Below are 20,166 nucleotides of genomic sequence, written 5' to 3' on the forward strand. Positions count from 1 at the left end.
CACTGCCTGCACAAGACAGGCATGGGGGCAGAGCTGTGTGCCTGACTATGATGCTTGTTGGGGTGTTATGCACCCAGGTCTGTATGGAGCCTGATGCCTCCTGCGTACCAGTTCCCACCTCCTTCTAGAAACTTCAGGTCAGGAACCAAGAGAGGTGCTGGACAGGTCCATGCCAGGCAAGAGGGTGCATGCATGCACTGGGATGGGGGAGGGGGGGGGGGCAGGGGGAAGAGAAAAGTTAGAAATCACAGAAGTCTGGGGGACAACCCAACAGGGAGACAGAGCAGCATGGTATGTGCCAAGCAGGTAGGCACCACTGCTGACTGCTGCAATATGCTTCTGTCTCTACCTCTGCCTGTAGTAGCACTGCCAAGCAAGGGGGGGGGGGGGGGGGGGGGGGTTGGTTGCAGTATCCCTTGATTTCCCATGTAGTCACCCTACCCATAAAATCAATGGTGCATTTATTTGCCAAAACCAGTTTCATGCAACTTAAATAAATATTTTCATTCCCAAGAAGGAAAAAAGATTTCTACCCCCTCCCCAGTGTTAGACCACAAGAGTTCAGGATTTAAGGATGCCCTCCCTTTTTTCAGACATGCCTTTGATAATGTATTTCCCATGATTAAAGAATGCCATTTTCAAACAGGTGGGCATCAAGATACAGAAAGCAAAGAATAAATCTGCTCTCCTAATTAAAGATGTTTATTGCAGCTTCCATTTGCTCGCTGCCATCCCAAGACAGAAGATCCAGTTCAGCAAGGCTTTTCTTACTTATGCTGTCATCAACTGCAAATTGAAGTGAAGTGTTTACAGAATTGATCACTCCAATTCTTAAGCTGTTTTTAACCAGTCTACAATTCTCTTTTCCCTAATTGCTGTTCTTTATGTAGTTCCTTTTAGCTGAGTAGTGCACAGCCACTGCTTTTGGAAGTTAAAGGCTACAGTAATGTGTACAAGTCAGCTCCAGTCTTAAGTGGAAGTACAATAATAGCTTCTAATGAGGATACATTCTTGCCGAAGAATGAAACAGATTAACTAAATTATTTGTGGTCTTGTTTGTTCTTTGAAGCAGTAAAGAGGAAGTGGTTCTCGTCATTAATGGAAAATTTAAGTAATGCACTAATAAAGAGAAGACAATATTACTTTTTTCTTTATGCACCATTACACAGCATGTTCAATTTTACTGCTGTTTTAAGTAGTAGATTGTGCAATTTTACTATGATTTTCACCAACAGCCACAAGTTAGGTAATTTATTTCAATTGTTAATGCTAATATATCATTTTAGCAACAGTTGTAAATAAACTACCATTAGAAATTGCTGGCTTTATGATGGTCATATGTACAGGCAGTCCTCAATTTACAACATTTCACGTTGAATTTGCACTTACAATGTTTATAAATTTGACATCAGTTTTTACTTTACAATGCTTGATCTGATGCCATGCCGGTGAACAACTTCACTGTTGCCCATCTCTCTGGAGAACCTGTCCAAAATTCCTTGGACAATTTTAAGAAAGCAGACAAAACTCCAGCAAATCTTGCAGCCAAGAATAAGATGACTCCAGCCGAGAACCCTTCAAAAAGTCCAGCAAAGTCACTTCAAAGAAGTCCTTCCAAATCAATGATTGCTATTTACAATATAAATGCATTAAAATGTAGCTACTACTCATTTATAAAATTGATAGAGTACAAAAATTCTGGGTTATTTTTGGTGTAAATAGGGTATCGGGCCTTGGTTCAGGAACCAATCCTGTATTTATAACATTGTTTCCTATGAGGGGAAGGGAGGAGGGGGAGAAATCTATTCCAAGTTACAATGTTTCAACTTAAAACTTGGTTTTCAGGAACCCAATTGTGTTGTAAATCTGATGACAGCATGTACTTAAAATCTTAAGGTTCTAGGATGCTGCTATCAAATCTTAGCAAGTTTATATACCAAGTCTTGCCAATTCATAACCACAGTTCTTCAGAAATGCAGAAAGTAATGACCAAAGTTATCCTGTTACAAGACAATTTTAGAAACTAAAGTTACTCCTCATGTTTCACCTATGTTTCTTGTATCTTTCGTCTTGTGAAGATTTAACATTAGCACTGTGATTATGGTTACAAAGGAGGTTGAAAAGTTAGTTTGTATAAGCACTGGAAGAGGGAGAAATGGAATTCTCTCATTTACTATGCTCAACAAGCTAGCTCAGACTCCAGGAATGAAATGAAGTACTTCCTATTGTTGCCCCCCCAAAAGCTTTGATGATCCACTTTATGAATTTAAAGACTGACTAGCCTTTACTCTGCCAAGTTCCAGGAGAAGCTAAGTTTGAATGAGCAAGTGCTGCAAACCTGTTGGCCAGATCTACTAGGTAAATTTATCCCTCAAACCTTTTCTCTGCAAGTACCATTGGAAAAATGTTTGTTTGTTTTTTAAAATGCAGGGAAAAAAAACAAAAAAAAGAAGTCAGACACTACCCTACTTGAGATCTTTGATTGTGGTGCCTACTCCTTCAATAATTTTCTTCTACTCTGACTTGTGGCAAGAGTAGGGATTAGACTCGTACACCAAGATAGAGGGACAAGAGTCATTGTATTTATTCTTATTCTAGAGCAATGGAATCCCGGTGTTGAGGCCTAAAGCAAGACATGTTCTTTAACAATTATACCCTACCTTAAAAAGTCTAACAAAAACAGCACTCAGGACTTGTCTACACAGATTCAAGATGGCAACTATTAAATCAATCATTAAAATGTATTAAAAACAATTTAAAAACTATAAATTTAAAACTTGGCAGCATCCAAAAGTCTAGGAGAGTCAGCTTTCCTCAGTTACCTGTCAACAAGTTTCCTCAGTCAACAAGTACAAGTCTAAAACTAGGACTGTCCAAACAACTGGATGCCTTTTTTTTTTTTTTTTTTTTAAATTTGCTTTCCAAAGTCATGCTGCCTTTTCAAAGGTTTGTTAAGTTTGTACTTAAGGCTTCAAGGATTTGAGTACATTTCTTGTACCAGCTGCTCTTACTTGCTTCCTTTCCCTCTTACTTTTGTTACAACGATGCAACTCTTGGTTTGCTCTCAGTACTGTGCCCCTTCTCAGCTAGGTCTCCTTGCCCTCTTTTAATGGGTCACCATTTAAAATTAAAACCTTTTCTGGATTAAGACAGAAGAGAAAAAGACTATGGGTCTCTGGTAGTTTGCACTCAACTATCTACTGTAGCTGAAGCCATTTTGGATATGAACCAGAGGAAAAACTTTTGAGTCAAGAGAAGTTTCCTGCTGTAGATATGGAAGTACACATCTCAAAAAAAAAAAAAAAAAAAAAAAAAATTAAAAATGGAATTCAAAACCAAGTATGCTTTCTGCCAGAGATTTCCAGCTAAAGTGGTATTTACATTAAAAAACTAAAAAAGATTCTTCCCACAGATTTCTGGAAAGACTATTTGGGTTTTCCACACACTTTCAACTGGTTGGGATCACATTTATTAGCTTAGTCCTTACATTTATATATCTGGCAGTTGGTTAACTGAATCAAGTAGTGCAAGACCTAGTTATGGCTCCGGGAAAATCATAAAAAAAAAAAAAGATTAAAAAAAAAGCTTCCTCCAAAGTTATTCTGTATTCAGTTTGCCATGAGTCTTGAGACTCCATTTTCCAAACCATCTTGTCCACAAAAACATTACAATATATTATCTATGTTTTGCAGAAGCCATGACAATGGCATGCCTTACTTATCAGAACTAATAGGATAATAAAAACTGATATTTGAGGATAGCTGGTAGACAGTGGGGAAAAAAAAAAACCTCATCTTGATCAGCACTTGGGTTGTTACCCAATAAAAGAAGAAGATTAAGCTGTCCCTCACCATGTTAAGTGAAGCACTCAGCTAAAGATTGAAGATCAGGAGGTTTTCCTTTCTAAGCACGCAACTGTGAATCACTGCACAATATTTCACTGCAAACCGGGCGGAACTAGAAGTTGTAAGCTTGAAGTAGGAAAAGGTAGAGAAATGTGTTATGATCGGTTCTTACTTCAAGACTGAAGACCCCATAGGGGAAGACTCTAAAAAGCACTAAAGAAAAAAAACTAATGCTCAAATTATCTGCAGCTATAACTCTAATTGTATCAATCTACTTTACTTGGCAGAATGAAGTTTATATCTATTATATAAAATTGAAGGAGTTGTTCAATCAGATTAATTGTGTATAGCCTTACTTCTGAAAGAGAATCAAGCTAGTGCCCAAAAATGGACAAGGCTTAAGAGGTCTTAAAACAAGGAAACATGAGGTCCAAAAAGTTCTGTAAATATGGAACTTAATTCCCAAAAGGCTTTATTATTGTAGTTGAGCAACTTAAAGTTTGTATGCCTACTTTTCTTGTCCTTTTTCTCTCTTTCCTTTTCTTTCTCTTCTTCTTCTCCTCCAGCCCCAAGTAAGGTAAAGATGATTCCAGTTTGAGAGTTCACGCCTACAGCAGTAACTACCATTCTTCCAGAGCCTTCCATCACATGGGTACCTGGGGTGAGGGGGGGGGGGGAAAAAAAGTGCACTTTTGTTTTCCTCTCAGAAGTGTCAAAGTGGCTAGCAGACTGAGACTAGCCCACCAGAGGAAGTTTCTAAAACTAGGACCTTCTCTAAAACCAAGCAGTCAAGAGTCACTCCGGTTCTTGGAACATGGGTTCATTATTGTGATAATCAATGAAAACTAGTCAACAGTTACTGCAAAGTAAAGAATGGGAACAGAGCACATGGAAAAAACAAAACAAAAGCCTATGATTAGTTTTTTTCCCCAAAAAGACTAGAAATGTTTGACTAGAGGCAGCTCACAAAAAGTTAACAAAAAAAGTTTAATTTCATCCCAAAACATTCAGTTAGAACAAGTTTGAAGAGATTAGATTTTCCTGAATTTTTTTTCCTACTATTCAAATAATGTAAATTAAAACAAGTGTTCTTCTCCAAACTGGTCTACAGCAATTTTAGTAATAGGTGTAAGCTGCACTACTACTGGGGAGCACACAAGCAGTTCAGAAGACTCTTGAAAGCAAAAAGTGCAGTCTATCCTGGGATCAAAGAGTCCTCTTAAAAAGGAAACTGAAATGGACAGTGCATATGTTAGTTGAGCAAGATACTATTAATTTTCTGAACAGTTAAGGTAAGGATGTATAGAAATTAAAGAGATCTATCCCCACTCATATCCTCCTTATGCTTACATACATTTCTCACACGTTACTACCATTTGCACTCAGTGACTTTAATCCAAGCAATCCAGTAATTATTTTCAATAGTAAGGGAGACCAATGTTGAGTAATTTGGCAAAATAACTCTCAGATCTGTGAATCCAGGCATTTTCCAATAGTCTGGAGTGAAATAATTTCTGTTCCCCTGGTGACCACCCTGGAATGACACTACTGCAATTTAAAATGATCAAAGTTAGTTATTACTACTGTTCTGTAACAAGGTAAAAATATTTGTAACTATAAGAAAGGTGAACATGTACTTATGAAACAAAGGAAGCTGTTCCAGATGAAGGACATTAAAGCTCCCATATCTATGTCATTAGGATATTATGCCTCAAACACTGTGGACCACAAAACCAAGAAGTCAGACCAAGTTTGAAACTACTGGCATCTCAAAAGTAAGCTAGTGTTCAAAAGGGTGCCTTTTCTATTGCAAGTGATAACAAGACTTAAGAAAAGAGAAGTTTCTTACAGGTCATTCTGAAGGTGAAACAGCACTAATAGCCAACACGTTGCCTCAGGTGGTACACACACACACACACACACACACACACACACACACACACACACACCCCCAACACTATATCCTGAGAGCTTGTGCTATAATAAGAAACCTTTAAAACTTCTGTATTTCAATTATAACCCATTGAAAAAATGTCCATTCTATGAAATACTAAGCCACACACCTGACAGCAGCATAGGATCTTTATCCAAAGACTTTTTAACATGATCAGATTCTCCAGTTAGTGAGCTTTCATCAATTTTAAGGTCATTTCCTTGAATAAGTACCCCATCAGCTGGCAGAAGATCACCTAAATTAAGAACATCAACATCTGTAAACTCAGATACTCATAAAAGTCAAAGAATTTTGCAAGTTGAAAATCCATACTTACCGTATTTTACTTGTGCAATATCCCCAACAATTATGTCGGCTACTGGTATTTGGATGACTTGGCCACCCCTGATGACAGTGAACTTCTGTTCTTGTTCAATGCGGCTTTGCAACCCCCTAAATTGTTTTTCTTTACTCCAGTCATTGAAAGCTGTTACTAGAACTACACAAACTACTGACAGAAGGATTGCAGCTCCTTCAATCCAACCTGTTTCACCTTCTTCCTCTTCTTCACCAACATTCACTACTCCACATACTGTAAGAGAAAATTTAGAGCTCAAACCAACTTATTAACCTTCATTAAAAACACAAACAAACAAAAAAAGGGGAAAAAAAAAAAATCAGCATCTCAGACTGAAAAAAAACAGTGTAAAAAGATTTCCTAAAAAAAGGTTCAATTTAGAAGCCGGTCAAAATGTTTAAAAAGGTCGTAAGAATGCACAAGATCAAGAAAGCAATTTTGAAGAGTAGCTGGGGAAACTCAGGACAGATTGGGAAACTAGAAGTTATGAATAAGATTTAAAAAGTTATTATGCCCATGTATAGGCATTTGTCTTGGCTTATGGAGGATTTCAGCTGTTCTTTGAAGGGCTGTGCAAGTTGCTACCAACTAGTAAACAGAATGAAATGTAAGAGCACCAAATTGTGGGCACTTCCTTGCATGTTGTCACAAGTCACCCTCAAGGAACAAAGCACAAGGGACCACATTAAAGAAAACGTAACTGGATGCACAGCAAGCCACCTTTTTTTTTAAAAAAAGGGGATCAGTGCAAAATTAAGATGTTTACAGGAAAGAAACAAATATGTCGCATCCCAATTGAAAATGGCATGGCAAACCCCAATTTAAGAAACCCAATCTGTTTACACAAAGTTTTTGAACACAGAGCTAGATTCATGTGAAAGTATATATTGCATTGTTTATAAAAAAAAAAGCAAGAGTTCCTGCTGCTTTTGACTTACTTGAAGCACAAGATTTTGTATACAGTATTTCAATCAATTGCCAAAATTTGACAACCTACTCTAGAAAAAACTGGTGCTGCCATTTAGGATGCAATCCTAACAATATTATCAGAGTAGGGAAGGAACACACAAATAAGGCAACCATACAATTTGGAGGCAGCTCTGAATGTCACCACCTGCTGGTTAAAAACTAAGTTTATACGGCTGAGTTCTGAAAACTGGCAATGCAATAATACGAGTTTTACTTACATGCTTCATTCCCTCCTGGAGGTTGGTAAAAAGAAAGGCCCAATGATACTATGGCTGCAATTTCTAGTATAATTAGTGTAACATCCTGTAGTGCTTCCCATACTAACTGAAGAAATGTTTTTGGCTTTTTAGGAGGTATAAAGTTCTTCCCAAACACTGTTTCTCTCCTCTCAATATCTGCTGGATTTCCACTTAAACCTAGAAAGAAAGGATCAGTGATGTTATGCTACATGAATATTTGCCTGCGTTTTACAGAAGTGAAACTTCCCATTCGTTAGGGTCAAAGAAGTTCATCAATGGCCCCACAGGTAGTATAAAGTAAGATGAAGCCAACACCATATTACTTACCTCCAAGTAGCAGAAGTTCACATTTGCAAGTGGGGCTCATTTATAACTGAACCAAAATAACCCCAGATCAAGTGGAGACAATCCCTTAAATCCCACTATACACCAAGATATTTGCTCCCAACTCGCCCAAATATGCACTCATTAACATTCAAGTGCAAAACAGTTTATTACAACAGTCACAAAAAACAAGGCAATTTCTGGAGATCAGTTATACTTGGAAGGCAACACAACCTATAGATGTTAATATCTGGTAAAAACAAAGAGCAGAAATATACATAATCTGCAGAGCCCTTCCCCTAAAGTTGTCTTTAGGAGCCAAACTTCTCAGAAATACTGGGCAGAAGCGGACCTAAACAGTACAAGCACTTATGCAGACCAGTGGCAACTTCTGGATAATCACTGAACAGCTGTTTTGGAAGTCGAGATCAATTTGAAACCTGCCACAGGAAAAAAGGAAGTTTATTTTATTGTGCATCACAATGTGGTCTATTGCTCTACATTAAAAAAAAAAAAAAAAAAAAAGGAAGTGCAGTGTGATGGGATACAACCAGTGACTTGTGCACTTCTCAGCTGCTTGGGTCTGAGAAACTGGCAACTGTTCCTCCAATTGATGTCTTAGCCTTTCTACAGGTGTAAACTACATTTGACAGCTATCAGCAATAGGACCCAATTTGTCCAACCACTTAGGCACATGGTAACCAGCATTTTCCAGCATTGGAGTTATCCTGTTATTTAGACATCTACCCTCCAGTCATAGAAAATTAGGGTTGGAAGGGACCTCAGGAGTTTATCTAGTCCAACCCCCTGGCTCAAAACAGGACCATCCCCAACTAGATCATCCCAGCCAGAGCTTTGTTGGGCCATGCCTTAAAAGCCTCCAAGGACAGAGGTTTCACCACCTTTTTAGGTAATCCATTCTAGTGCTTCACCACCCTCCTAGTGAAAAAGTTTTTCCCCCAATATCCAACCCAACTTCCCTTGCTGCAACTTGAGACCATTGCTCACTGTTCTATCATTTGCCACCACTGAGGACAGTCCAGCCCCATCCCCTTTGGAACCACCCTTCAGGCAGTTAAAGGCTGCTATTAAATCCCCTCTCAGTCTCTCTTCTGAAGACTAAATAAGCCCAGTTCTCTCAGCCTCTCCTCAGAAGTCCTGTCCCTCGGCCCCCTTGCCCTTTTCATTGCCTTCCCCCAGGCTCCCTCCAAATTTGTCCACATCCTCTGTAGTAGGGGACCCAAAACCAAACACAGTACTGCAGATGTGGCCTCACCAGTGCTGAATAGAGGGAAAGAATCACTTCCCTTCATGTGCTGGCAATGTTCCTTCTAATGCAGCCCAGTATGCCATTAGCCATCTTAGCAAAAGGTACATCAACTTGTAATTCAGTCCCATTTACTGTAACTCCCAGGTCTGTTTCAACTGGCTAAGAAGCAGCTCTGCAGGTCCCAAGCCTGGAACAATCCCATGTATTGGTACATCTCAAGCACAAGATTTGGTACTTGTCCTTGTTGAATCTCATGAGATCTTTTGATCCAATCCTTTAGTTTGTCTAGCTCACTCTGAATCCTAGCCCTACCCTCCAGCATATCCACTACTCCCCCCCAGCTTGGCATCACTCAAACTTGCTTAGGGTGCAATCTATCCCATCATCCAGATGGTTAATGAAAATATTAAAAAAAAAAAAAGCAGCCCCAGGACCGACCCCTGGGGCACTCCACTTGATACCAGCTAGGGTTGCACCAAAAGAGATTTTTGGGGCCGATACTGACATCTAATACAGATCTGATTTCTGATACAGCTGCTTCCAATTGGTAAGTCTGGTGTGGTGGGGGAGGGGGGGAGGCAAGGCCCCAAGCCTCACGCAGCCCCAGCTGCAGCCCACCCCACCCTGTGCAGATCCAGGGGGCCCATTCCTACCCCCCCCCCTCCCCACACAGGTGCAAGCAGCAGCAGCAGCTGTCCCCCACTCCCCTCCAAGCCATGCCTCTGCCTGCCTTGGGCAGCACCTGCACCTGCCCCCACACCTCAGTGTGGGGGGCACTGCCCCCTCCCCCCCCATGCCAGACTTATCGGCTGGAGGCAGTTCTCCATGCTGCTCAGTGCTGTACTGAGGCTGTGTGCAGCACGGGCATTTAGATCAGCCAAATTACTGGCCCCATCAGGCCAATATCCAATACAGCCAATTTTCTTTATAAATGGTACTGATCCAATAGTTGGACTGATGTATTGGTACACCTCTGGGGGGCAGATCAAGGGCCCTATGGTGAAAGGGGAGAGTGGGGCTGGGGCTAGCACTGCCCAGCCAGGGTAGTGTAGGGTATGGGACAGAATGGCAAGTGGCTCATCTCAGGGGGCATGTGCCCCCCAGATCTGTGCAGGGCAGGGTGGACTGTGTCAGGCTGGCTGCAACTACCCCCAAATTTGCTATAGCTGCTTAGACCCCCTCCCCCTAGCGCTGCGGCTGCGCACCTCAAGTGCAGCCCCCACCAGGAAGAGCCTCTCACTTCAGGGAGCCTTGATCTGTCCTCCCTCACTGCCCCCATGCCCCTCCCCCCCCCCCCCCCCCCACACAGACTTACCAGTTGCATGCAGTTCTCCAAGGTGCCAGGATGTGCTCCTTGCCACCTATGTCCTATGTGGTGGCTGCACGCATGCACGAGTTTTTGGTTTGTTTTTTTTTGTGGCTGGTTTAAAAAAAAAACAAACAAACAAACAAACAAACAACACCCCCCAACCCAGCACATCAGGCTGATTTCTGATAGTTTTCTTTATATCGATGCCGATCTGATATCAGATCAATGCACTGGTGCACCTCTAATAGAGGCTGCCTACTAGACAAAGTCATCAATCACTACCTGTTGTGCCCAATAATCCAAGCAGCTTTCTATCCACCTTACCAGTCCATTCATCCAACTCTTACTTCCTCAGCTTGCTTGCAAGAATGCTGTGGGAGACTATCAAAAGCCTTGCTAAAGTCTAGGTATAGTCGTGTCTACAGCTTTTCCCACATCCACAGAGCCAGTAATCTCATCATAGAAGGCAATCATGTTAGTCAGGCATGACTTGCCCTTGCAGAATCCATGCCAACTGTTCCCAATTGCCTCCTTCTCCTCTAAGTCCCTAGAAATGGATTCCTTGAGCACCTGCTTCATGATTTCTCTGGGGACTGAGGTTCACCTGGCTGTGTAGGCTCTGGCTCTTTAGGTGGGCATGAGTCTGCACAAATGCAAGTTACTGTGGAACAGTGACATTATAATTCTCCATCCTCTCAACTCATACTTTAAGGACAAATCACAAAGCATTAGACAGATCCTCAAAAGCAATACTTTAATATGAGCATCTCTTCTATGCATACTTTTTGGGGTTCCTGGTAATGATGTACCACCCTGTCCCTTTTTCAAACTCATGAAAGAAGCTCCTGAAATTCCCCCTGCTCATATGGCAACATTTGCCACTTTCCTAGCCATATGTATAAACAATCCAAGTAATTCTCCCTCTCCAACCTTTTGTCTCCCAAGTGACCAGGGTTTACAGGACCAGGTAGAATTCTATTATGTGTTGCTATTTCTCAACTATCACCCTAGCACAAGGGTAAGCATCCCCTGGCATGGGTGCCAGAGTATGGTATGTAAGAGGTATTTTGCTTGGTACATGTGGCTCAGGGTGGCCAGTGGGGAAGGGGCTTTGCTACTACAAGAAGGATCGAGCCTCTTAAAGCTTCCTTGCTGTCCACCCCCAGCACACCAACATCTTACAAGCTGAAGTTGTGGGAGGGTTTGGCACTCTGCCCAAAAACACTACTAACTCCTGCCCTAGAATTTAGTCAGAAGTAAAGTGGTTGGTTACTCAACAAAAAGTTGTACAGGAAGTGCCAGTGTTGCTCCTAAATGAAATCTGGAAAGTTTAAAACTTAACTGGGTTAGAGAGTGTGAACTAGCAATTAAGCAAAGAAGTTCATTTTTGCTGCCTTTCCCAAAACAAAATAAGGACTAGAATAGCAGTTCCCAATCTGTTACGCGTACCACCAGTGGTACACATTAACAGATTTATTATAATTATTTCATATGACAAATCCTTGCTGATGGTACTTAAGGTTGTATCATTTTAAATTGGTGGTGATTCTGTCAGTTTGGAAGCCGCTGGACTAGAGTACTTTTGCTAAAACCTGTAACAGTTAATTTTTAGAAGGATATATTGATTCCTTCCACTCTAATTATATGCTTATTTGAACCCATTTCTAAATTAGTTCCTGCAGTTTGAGAGGGTGGTGATTTATTACGTTAGTACTCTGTGCATAGGTTACTGCAGATTCATAATCTCCACAATAGCTTGGCCCCTTTCACTGAAGGCAGAAGGGGCACCCACAGTTGAGAGCATCAAGTAACTGACAGTACACTACAACCCATGCCTTGTTCCACCCTCTCCCTTTTTATATCTTGCAGTACTTAGTTTGTCTGCCTATAATCTTAAGAGTTAACTGGTCTTCTGTTTGTGAAGAAAAAAAAAAGCTAATGTTTTCCTAAGTTAGGAAATAATGGAGCAAAGTCCTGTCAAAATTAAGGCGTTACTTATTATGCATTTGTATATACAGGGCAGAACTGTTCAAAAGTCTTTACAAGAAGTCCAATGAAAGTCAGCAGTATTAAGTGCCAATGAGAAAATGATTGGTTCAGAGAACAATGACATGCTTCAAGTCAACACCTAAATTGAGGCAACTACAACAGCTATTACAGGAGCAATTTAGAAACTCCATTTTGGACTGCAAAATTTATCAAGTTCTTTAAAGCCAAACTGAAGAGTATAAATGTCTGTGCTTTAAAAAAAAAAAAATACAATCAACTGATTATTAGAAATTCATATTCAAATACAATTAGTCTTCCTCTTTAAAACTTGAATTCACTGCTTTTTTTTTTATTATTAAAGAAAAGAGCAAAATAAGTGTTTTAGGTAGCTAGTGATTTTGGATTATAGTACAGTTCCAACAACTGAAATGCCTAGTGACACTGCACATCTTTAGATGCCCATCATTTTAAAATATGGGCAAGCAGCATCAGATGACCTGATCTTCCACAGATCACAGAAGTTTGATATTAAAATGAAGAAGTGTCATTTGCTTGTGCATGGACAGTTATTCCCTGTAAAGACAGGAAGTGGTGGGAAGAGAAAGAACTGGATCAAATAGACAGTGTCATTTTGCTTAGTAACTATCCATTGTGCAGATTTATTTTTCATTCACCAAAAATATTAAGTCACTAGTGCAAGAGGTAGGGTCCTACCACAGAATTTATACCCAAGTTGCTGCATGGTACACTTCAGGATCATAGGCTGAAAAGGACCCCAAAAAGTTACCAGCATGGATCAAGGTTTTCCATTTCCCTACAGAAAGGCGGAATAAAACAGTGGATTTCACCTCTTACTAGAGGCAAATACGGGTTTCTCATTTTACCAGAGAAACCTGCAGATTTTGCAGTTGTGATGAGTCCTCTACAGGCTGGCAGAATTCCAGCCACCAGGGGGCAGGGGAAAGTGGGAAGAGGGTGGTTAGGCAGGGGGTACCATGTGTGCCTATATGCATGTGGCCACCAGGCAGCCTAGACAGCAGCTCCCACCAAATAAGCCAGGGCTATGGGGCCAGGGACAACTGAGGGCCCCCTTTGGCAGGGCTGGGGGAACAGAAGCTGTGGGTGGGAGGTGAGGGGCACCAATAGGGCTGGGGGGGGAGATTTCATTTTAAAAAACAACCCCCCACAAAATCTGGGATTTTAAGTCAGAGATTTTGTGATTTCTTGAGAGAGAGAGAGAGAGAAAAAAAAAATCAGGGAAAACCAAGATCCTGGGTCATCAAGTCCATCCCCCTGTTCAAGTCAGTCAGAAGGATCCCTGACAATCATCTCAGGGAAGTGTCTGCCTGCCTTGCTCTTGAAAGACTTTCAAGGATGAATATTCCAGTTTTTCTGGGTAAAAAATTTCTAGTATTTATGGTTAAGTCAGAAGGTTCTTCCTAATCTCCAATTTAAGAGGAGTTTCCCCTGCTATAGCTTGAGGCCACTGCTCCTAGTCTAGTCACCTACAGCCACAGAGAACATCCCTTCTCCATAATCACTCTTCAGATATTTGAAAGACATTTTCAATTTCATCCTCAGTCCCTTCTCCAGACTAAATAACCCTAGTTCTTTCAGCCTTTCCTTGCAAGTCTTACCTCATTTTTGCTGCTCTCCTATGGACTTTCCACATCCTCCCTGAAGCATGGGTCCCAAAACCGAATAGGAACAGAAGACTGGCTTCCCGAGTGACCCCCCGTTGATACAATCTAGTATGCTGTTGTCTTTTTTTTGCAACAAGAATGTACTGTTGGTTCTTATTCAGCTTATGGTCTACTGTAACCCCCCCAGGTCCTTCTCTGCAGTACTATGATCTAACCAGCCATTCCTCATTTTGTATCTGTGCATACAATCATACCATCCCAAGTGTGGGTCTTTGTAGGTAGGGCTAGGATCCAGAATGGCCTGGATAGACCATGCTTCCACTCTACAGTCAGATGAGATTCAACATGGACAAGTGCAGAGAGCGTCCATCCAACTTGGTGTCATCAGCAAGTTTGCTAAGCACACACAACCCCAACATCCATGTTAAACAATATTGAATCCAGGAAAGACCTTACTTAATACTTCCTCTGAACTGGACATTGAGCTGTTAAATTACTACTTGTTGAACATAAGGATCCAAGTAGTTTTGTATTTACAAATATTACATTTTAAAGTATTACAGTAGTTTCATCTAGTGTATTTCCTTAGTCTCCCATCATAGTTTTCTCCCAAGATGTCACACTTCTACTTGAGCAAGGATTTTAAATAACATCCATTGCTCTTCCCCCAACCACAGTGTCACCTTATGGAAGGAAGTCTGGTTGGTCAGACATGACTTGTTCTTGGTACCTTCAGTTATTAACTTCACCCAATAATAAAAAAGTTAAAATCAATCATTTAGTGCCAAACTAAAGCCAAGTCACATGTTAAGCCAGGTGTCATTGACATGTTTGGAAAGAAGAAATCGGAAAACCCCTCAACTATACCAGAGTCCCTTTAGGTTGTGGAACCATTCAGTATGAACTGTGGTGGTTATTTTTTGGAGATAAGTTTACTACCATGATCAGTATTTCTGACGTACTCTAATCCACGGCCATATGAGCACTGTCTAGGAGGTCAATTATTGAAATTGTGCCATCACAAATGTTACAATGGAAGATTATACCTGTATTGTAGAGAAACTGTTTGCAGCAGAACAAAGGATAGGTATACTCCATAGTATAATTAAAAAAAGTAAATGCAAGAGTAGTAAGAATATGGCTAGTTCAATTACCTGCTGAAGCAAGCCGAATTCCTTTGTTAGCCTGATTTCCATTAAAAGAAAAGGCTTCATACAAACCACCCACTTGACTAAGAAATTATAGGAATTAGCTGTATATTGGCTACCAAGGCTCTACTAATTATGCAGGACAACACAGCACGGCAAAGCTTCAATATGGAAATACACTGAATGTGTACCTCCAGACAGTCTGTCAAAATTCTTTATTCACCTTGGAGGCTTGTTTCACAATATTTAACACCTCTTCCTCCTCCCCAGTATTCTACCTTCTCTTTACCTTCCCATTTAGTGTGCATAATGGGAAATAACACTCTCCTTTACATCAATTGTACTCTACATTACTTCACAATCCAAACTACTGTTAAGTTATGCCTGATCTTTCAATAAACCCATTGGCAATGAAATAAGTATCAGAACCAGAAAACAAGCAAAAAGCAACAGGGAAAGGAGACCGCTTCCCTTAAAATGTACGTGTAGAAAGCCAATGCAGCAGAAACTTGTTTGGGAATTATGACATGCCAAATCTTGTGCCACATTAAGCTACATTCCCAGATTTACCAAGGGTTGATAAGTTCTGCCTTGAATTCAGTAGTTGATAAAAAACCTAATAGAACCTTAAGTGAGCTACCTTACCAAGACTAGAGAAAAAAAAACCACAAAACCTGAATTAGTCAAAACTGTGTGCAATAAGGACTCTTTCATACTTTTGAAAAAGAAGAATTTCAGTGCTTTAAAAAGTGGGTTTGAAACTGCTTATTCCTCTCTTAAAAACAAAACCAAAGAGTTTGGTGTGGGAGGCAATTAAACCATACTACTTTCATGAAGCCAGGAAAAATACTGTCCAGATGAAGGTACTTGAAAAACGTGAGTATGTAATTATTGGCATTAAAAAATGCAAATAAAAAAAAAAAAAGCAAGCCAGTGCCTATTCTGAGGACGATGCTTAAAACTTGGAGGTATGAAAAAAGGTTTTGGGTCCAAGCCAAAAAGTGACCATTACAATTAGCAGTAGTGTGAATACACAGGATGAAGTTCATTCATGGATAAGGCGTTGTTCATAGAAAGAAAAGAGCACAAATACAAAAACGAGTGCCCTGGGAACAGTACTGAAGAAGGACACCAAGATACTGCATAGCAAGCAAGGAGCAAGTCACTATTAAAAAAAAACAAAAACAGAACGCTGAGAAAAACTCAACAAGCATATAAAATGCCTGTCAGGGTAAGCAATTTATTCTGTGTTAGTACACTGGAGGCACATGGCTTACAGGCACAATGCATGCCTGTAAGCCATGAAGTTTTGGGCACTGCACTTCATGAGATGTGGACAGTTATTGGACGCCTAGAAAATCTGACAAGAGGTTTAGTTCCTTTTCCAGACAACTAAAAAAGGGAGGACCTGATAGGCCTTTTAAAATGGCCATTATGAAGAGTATCATCAATTACTGTTTCTTGTCCTGTGAACATAGGCTTAAAAATTGCAAAGGAGAAGCAGATTTGATATTAGAAAAAAAAAAATCTTAACTGATGGTAGTTTAGTAGTAGAATAGTTTATGTAAGAGATTGTGGGCTCACATTTGGTCTTCTAGAAGACAGACAGTTAAACAGCTGTGGAATACTTAGAGACGATGATCCTTTCCTGAACAGAAAACTGGACTAAGATGACCTCCAGAGGTCCCTCCCTACCAGGCTTTCTACAGTTCTTCAGCCATTGACTTTACAGGAACTACTACTACCACCACTGCAAGTGTTGTGGGTTGTCCTGATTTCAAGATGTCCAACAGCACTGGTGTCCTACCATAATATACACTGGCTTACTTTAAGCTTACTGGAAAGCTTAAAGCAAGGGGCATAAGACCGTTGTAGCCACACTTCCAAAAGGTAGAAGCCTTTTACATTAAAAAAAATATTTCAGTTTATTTTGCATGCAGGTAGTGTGCCTTGCCATACAACTCCCTAGCAAGTGTGCCCCAGCCTGATGTCTCGTCTATAGCTCAATTACTTGAGCAAAAAGAGGTCAACTTCACATTTTAGTTGCATTTAGCCAGGGTTTGATTCTATTTTCAGAAGACTACAGTTTGTTTCATGGAAGAAATTCAGTTCAGTTCTGGTGAAAAGCTTTAGGATGGGTGTCTGATTTCAATTCAACATCTTCCAATAGATTATACAACATCCCCATGGAGAACTGCTCACAGGTTAAATGGCACATTGTGTAAGAAAGCCTTATTTTAACCTCAGACTAGCTTCACTTCTGAACAAACAGTTCATCCTTATGTAGAGCTTCTTTGCTCAGATATATACTTCCTGTTTTACTTGCTTGCTCCCTATATCGGACTCCCATCACACAATTAGCAGTGGCTAGGTACAAGCATTCAAAAAGCCCAATACAGAATTGATCCAAGTTATGCACCTGCTGGGGGTCTTAGACTGGGTTCCACCATTTTTAAAACTAGTCTGTGCACACCAAAGCTTCTGTCCTCTGTTACAACTATAGACCTATTGTGCGCCAAACTTTTGTTCCATTAAAGATCAGTTTTCGATCACTTATACTAGTAAGAGTGAAGTGTCTATACCTCGCCAGTAATTTTAGTTTGTTCTTTGGTTCCTATTAGTAATATCAATAATTAAATCTCAGTTAATTATAAAGATTGCAATGTCTAATATGAAGTTACCTATAATTTTAATTGAACAGAACATGGCAGCTAAAAACTGTATAGGAGTATTCATATTCAAAGCCCCGCTTCTCCCCCTCCCCCCAACCTGCAGTCATGCACTTAGTGATGCTCTAAAATGAAACTATGCATAAATTGAATTATTTACGCAAAAAAAGAAATCTTGACTGACAGTTGCTGCTTAAATATACTATCAAGTTACATAAGACGAATATGCCCATTAATATTAAGAGTTGCAACATTCATCTAACTCCCCTTCCCCCCTGGTGAGACAACAGCTGATAAGAATTTAATTTTTTTAGTTTGTTTAGTTATGCAACTATGCTACAAAAAGTGTTCTTACTCTAGACAGATCATGTTAATCTTGTGATGGCAGCTCACATTGAGTTTATAAGCCTCATCAAGGTTCTACAAAACCTGCTTAAAACAGTTAAGTGGCAATGAAAAAAAAAGTAAAAGATCTGGACTCACCATTTTTAAGCGACTCTAAAATCATCTCACAAAAGCACAAACAGATATTTACTAGCTACAAAGTCAGTACCAGATACAACATTTGAAACTACAATTTGAGGAGTTGCCAATAGCAAGTGGACTTTAAGAAGCTACATCTGTTAATTAAGAATTTGATCTTATGTTTTGAATCAATACACCTCTTCAGTATGCTTCAAATGAAGGAGGTCCTTTTTCAAAAGTGTAGACAACACACAATGCATGCCTGTAAGCCAAAAACAACTAGATGGCAATACAGAGAACATTACTAGTAAGCACAGCATCAGAACAAAAAGTAGAGTTTGTGATTTATACTGCATAAGATTGAACCAAGTTATGAAATGCTGGTTACTTCTCTAAAAGCAGAAGCATAGGTTTGCACTTTGAATAAGAACCTTCACCACATGGTGTTTGACGAAAAACTATCCCATAAGTGTGGAAACACCAAAAACCTTGACTAGAGTATTCCTCCTAAAATTTCTCAAAAGCTATGTTTTGCAATAGTTGCATTTAATACAGAAATTGATGTCGTTAACCAACCTTACTATTCACTGTATGCTGGGCAGTAAGCCTGCTCCGAGAGCATTATGAACAAGAAAATGAAGTTACTTCTTAATTACCTCTTTCCCATGTGGAAGAAATCAAATCTTTTGGACCAATGTTGGTCATAATCACACTTACCTTCATTTGGAGAAGTTTTCAATCTTGTACAGATACCATAAACATCTCCATAACATTCTTGGATTTTATGCAATGCATCTGTAGCTCGCAGTTCCATAAGGTCACGAAGCTCAGCAAGTGTGATTCCAAAATCTCCATGATTAGCCTCTTTTACAGCATTTTTTACACCACTATATGCAACTGAGTTGTTAGCCATATCGCCCATTATGTATTCAATCCTTAATGTGAGGAGACCGTTTCCAAAAAGGAACAAAGTTTCTACTTGAAGTATTTCCAAATGGAAAAAGGAAAATAATCCTTTAGATATAAAGACAGTCAGAGTAAATGCATATCACCCGAAGAGAAGATCCTTTTCAGAGAGGTATCTTGAATGTTGTCCCATGGTGAGCTCCTTTTCTCTTTAGGATACAAGGTGTACAGTCTGGGAAAAGAAGGAGAAAAATCAGCTATTTATTATTCTAATAACTTTAATCCATTTAACTTTATTAAAACTTAATATTAAAGTTAAAATATACAGGAAGGAAAGCGTTGCTCAAGATCAGGTTTTACTGGTGCATCCACATGTGCTATTAGTGCAATTCAGTAAACTGTGGTGCAGTCTGAATTGGAGTCAACTGCTCCTGGGTGCAGTATCTACATGTGCACCTGGGACTGCAGAAGTTTGAGCCAGGGCAGGGCTGGCAACAGGCTTGGAGAAGGGAGAGAGGGTCAGCCCCAGGCCATTGTGTCAGAGGTACCGGAGTGCCCAACAGAGCAGAGTTGTGTAGCTAGGCAGCAGGCAGGTGTCTGGCCCCCTGGTGCCTCAGCTAACTGGGTGCAATTTATGCCCAGGTCAGTGTTTACAAGTGCATTTAGGCACAGTTAAATTTTGATTGCCGTAAGATAGTACCGTCCATAAAATATAGTGCTGTACTTATAATGGTAAAAATCAGTCTGCTGCAGTCTAATAGCACTGCATGCATAGGCTGTAATATTTTATACTGCAGCAAAATAAGTCTACTGCCCAGTTAAGCACATGTGTAGATGTACCCACAGATGTCACAAATGTACACAGCTTTGACTTGATCCTTTAGATCAGGAGTCACACTACAACTTGGTATTTCTCTTAAAAATAGTCATCAGTAATGACCAGCAAACTGGCCAAGAAGTCACTAGCTCCCTCTTCAGCACTTAAAGATTTGTGTACTCATACCCTGAAATTCTTATAAACTTGGCCCTAATTTTAAGTAACAAATAAGGGTGGTAGAAAAATTAAGTCAAACTCTTCCATTTTGTTTAAAGATAAAAG

General features: G+C 40.1%; 1 protein-coding gene across 10 annotated transcripts in view; it reads right to left on the reverse strand.

Annotated features, from left to right (window-relative positions):
* The window catches only part of ATP2B1 (ATPase plasma membrane Ca2+ transporting 1), a 93,116-nt gene that overhangs the window by 36,714 nt on the left and 36,236 nt on the right, over positions 1-20,166 (reverse strand). For all 10 annotated transcript variants that reach the window (XM_059726168.1, XM_059726166.1, XM_059726167.1 and 7 more), the window contains exons 2-6: positions 18,879-19,299; positions 7,324-7,521; positions 6,116-6,370; positions 5,909-6,034; positions 4,358-4,501 (exon numbers count right to left, since the gene is read on the reverse strand). In XM_059726168.1, coding sequence (XP_059582151.1) covers positions 4,358-4,501; positions 5,909-6,034; positions 6,116-6,370; positions 7,324-7,521; positions 18,879-19,083 — 928 coding nt within the window. In that variant the 5' untranslated portion in view covers positions 19,084-19,299. The remainder of the gene's footprint in view (positions 1-4,357; positions 4,502-5,908; positions 6,035-6,115; positions 6,371-7,323; positions 7,522-18,878; positions 19,300-20,166) is intronic.

This window comes from Alligator mississippiensis, chromosome 4 (genome assembly GCF_030867095.1).
Source record: "Alligator mississippiensis isolate rAllMis1 chromosome 4, rAllMis1, whole genome shotgun sequence".
Classification (NCBI taxonomy): Eukaryota; Metazoa; Chordata; order Crocodylia; family Alligatoridae; genus Alligator; species Alligator mississippiensis.